This window comes from Sphaeroforma arctica, assembly GCF_001186125.1.
Source record: "Sphaeroforma arctica JP610 unplaced genomic scaffold supercont1.1695, whole genome shotgun sequence".
Taxonomy (NCBI): Eukaryota; class Ichthyosporea; order Ichthyophonida; genus Sphaeroforma; species Sphaeroforma arctica.
The window spans coordinates 2,064-5,599 of NW_014038863.1; the positions used below are offsets into that span (position 1 = coordinate 2,064).

The following is a 3,536-nucleotide window of genomic DNA, read 5'->3' on the forward strand; positions in this document are numbered from 1 at the left end:
ATATATATATACATAACTAGCTTAACAGTAACCACAACTGACTGTTTCCGGTGAGTCCAACCGCGGAACTATGAACAGACACAACCAGCCTTCCGTCGCTCACTACAACGAATAACTCGCTTATATCGACTGGCACATATGCAGGCATCCTAAAACGACTGCTGACTGCGTGTAAATAAACGTAGATAAACGAACTCGCTCTCAGATTTCAACACACCCTAGGGCCATGCAGCACCCTACACGTCTGATCGTGCCATTCTGGCTGAGAAATCGACTACGTTCCATTTTTAGTACCCTGATAATTGCCTACATACCACTTGTGATATCAGAGATAATGACATACGCACCAACTACCTATAGTACCCAAGTGAATGGCATACGCACCAACCACCTATACTATTCAAGTGAATGGCATACGCACCAACCACCTTTAGTATTAAAGTGAACGGTATAACCAAAGTGAACGGCATACGCACCTCCTTTAACACTGGGATTAAGTTCTCGACCTTCTGCGTCAGCTCATCGCCGATGTTGAAGCCACTGATAGTCATCTCAGCGTATCTGCCAAAGCAACGCATGGTAAGTGACAACAGAGATGTACGAACGCACGCGATAGGCAGTAGATATGCCCTTGGTAATAACGGAATAGACCCCCGGGAACATTAGAACAGTATTATAAAGCATAAAGTGCACACGTGTATGACAAACCAATGCATCGCAGGCTCAGGAATAAACATCCAGAGGCTACAGCACAACAGGACATACACAAACAGACCTACAAATACACCCAACAGCATCATAAAAGACAAGTAGAGCCCCTACGCACATGTAGAATTATACAGTTTATACATATATACACGTGCAAGACAACGTTCAAGTATGAAGAAGCAAGACAGACCACACAGAACAGTTCAACGCATACACCCACATATATCACATACCGTTACGTACTACATTAACACACGCTTTGATATGGCACTGCATATACCAGCAGAGACGCGCCATGTGCTTTAGCACTCGCAGAGACAACTGGGTACTCCCCACGCAGTCATCCTACACATACACCCACAATGCTCACCACATAGTCATTCTACACATACACCCACCATACTCACCACGCAGTCATCCTACACATCCACCCACGGTAGACTACATACTGCCAGATTTCGCCCACAGACACATGGTAATAGCACAATACACATTCATCGTCCCGCCACCGCCTAGAAACACCGCTAGGGTACACCCGTGAACCCTCCAAACACTCTCAGGGTTTTAGGGTTTCAGGGTCTAGGGTTTATATCCACCACATCCAGCCGCGCGAGCAGAGAGAAACAGTGCCAAGCACACAACGTAGACGACCACCAACACACCTGCGCGCCAGTAGGAAGTACCAAGGACTCCAGTCGCTCATAGCAACGGTCTCAGGTCCAGCAATGAGCTTCGCCGTGTACTTGGGAGTGTATACTTTTGGCACATCTATGCGAACGAATTGCCTATGAGATTGTGTGGGATTGCTGAGGGGTGAGGCGGGATATGGAGATGTATGTACGTGGATATATCTGTATATCCAGATGGAGATGTGCATGTATATATATATATATATATATGTGTGTGTGTGTGTGTGTGTGTGTGTGTGTGTGTGTGTGTGTACATACTCATATACTTATATGTGTCTCATAGTATGTATCGGCCATGTCAGCGCCAATGCCTATCTGTTCATGGACACTGGATGGTCGATTGACGCCACATGGCGGTGCCACTTTGTACGCAGCCCAACTGTATTCGAATGCACAAGTCATCTCCAAATCAGACGTTAAATTTTCGGAACATATCCCAAATATAGCACAAAGCATGTCTCATTCTCACACCGATGATGAAACGATAGTACTGACAAAGACTACCCGAGAGACTATTTGCGAAAACATTAACGGTAAAACGATACGCATGAACAAGACTTTCCGAAGAGACTACTTGCGTTACACAATAACGATAAAACGATACGTATGAGCAAGACTTTACGAAGAGACTATTTGCGTTACACGTTATTGTAACGGATGTCGCACTCAAATGTTATGCAGAAACAATTCACCAGTCTCCGCCATGCCATCGATCGTGCACTCAAATGATACGATTAACAAGCAGTACATATGTAAAAATAAACCACGCATTAAGGACAATGGCACTGACTACATATTTAAAAATAACCCACACATTAAGAAAAATGCCTCTGACTAAACCAAGATTAGAATTCGATGCGATTGCCTAGGAACCGAATCTATAATATGTAAATACGTAAACGAAACAAAGCGTAGACTCTGAATAATGCGAAATGATAGCCTTGTCCCTACATATTAATGAAATAGCAAATTAACTCAACTGACACACATTTTACATCGCGTGCCATGATTAAAATTTGATATGACTGCCTAGCAACCACTTACATCTTACACAAGCTAATAGAAGATTTGTTACGGTTGCCTAGCAACCACTTGCATTTTAAACAACATACTAATATTAGAATTAGATACGGTTGCCTAGCAACCACTTACATTTTACACAACATGCTTGCAAGCCAGTACGGCAGCTCTGTCTTAGACCCTGCCTTCAGCTGTTGCGAGAATCGTAGTGTGGCACAGGCATGTGTTAGTATTGGAGCATAGTCGTGTGTTAGTATTGTAGCATAGTCTTGTGTTAGTATTAAAGCACATGCGTGTGTTCATATTACAGCCAATCAGCTGTGTACAAGGACAGGCGTAGTGTGCATATCAGGAACCTCTTATATGAACGCACACTTGCACACTCAGCCTTCCAGCGAGACTCCGTTTGGGCAAAATATCTGCGCGTGACTGGAATAGGACGCTTATCAATCCCATTGGCATATATACTTATCCAGTGCATAGAGTATCAAGTAGTATGTTAACGTATGTATATGTAATGTGGTATGTTAATGTACGTATATGTAATGTAGTATGCTAATGCACGTATATGTAATGTAGTACGTTAATGTACGTATATCCATTAAAGCAGTATGTTTATGTACGTATATGTAATGTAGTTCCTTAATGTACGTTGATGCATTGAAGTATCATGTTAATGTACGTATATACGTTAAAGTATCTTGTTATGTTTGTATGCATTAAAGTATCATGTTAATGTACGTATATGCATTAAAGTATCATGCTAATGTACGTATATGCATTACAGTATCATGATAATCTACTTATATGCATTATAGTAGCATGTTAATGTGCGTATATGCATAAAAGCATCATGTTAATTTTACATATATACTGTTAATCTACATATATGCCATATAGTATCATGTTAATGTACGTATGTGTAATAAAAACTACGCCCACTCTGACGTACGTCGTTGCTGCCAGATGACGTGTTGAGAATACCCAACCTAACGGCATCGTTCAGAAACTCTGTGGGAATTTGCTGTGGTAATGGGGTGTAGAATATAGTACGTACAGATATGAGCATTAGTCACACTTCGGGATATAACTGTGCCCGTTGTCGTAGTGGGGTGTAGA

General features: G+C 42.0%; 1 protein-coding gene across 1 annotated transcript in view; it reads right to left on the reverse strand.

The window, feature by feature from the left end:
• SARC_11451 (hypothetical protein) overlaps positions 1-2,608 on the reverse strand; it is a gene marked incomplete at its 5' end in the record, with an annotated part of 4,659 nt that extends 2,051 nt beyond the window's left edge. Inside the window, 3 exons of the mRNA XM_014294464.1 lie at positions 477-561; positions 1,371-1,493; positions 2,550-2,608. Of these exons, the coding sequence (XP_014149939.1) occupies positions 477-561; positions 1,371-1,493; positions 2,550-2,608 (267 nt within the window). The remainder of the gene's footprint in view (positions 1-476; positions 562-1,370; positions 1,494-2,549) is intronic.
• Positions 2,609-3,536: the final 928 nt, after the last annotated feature.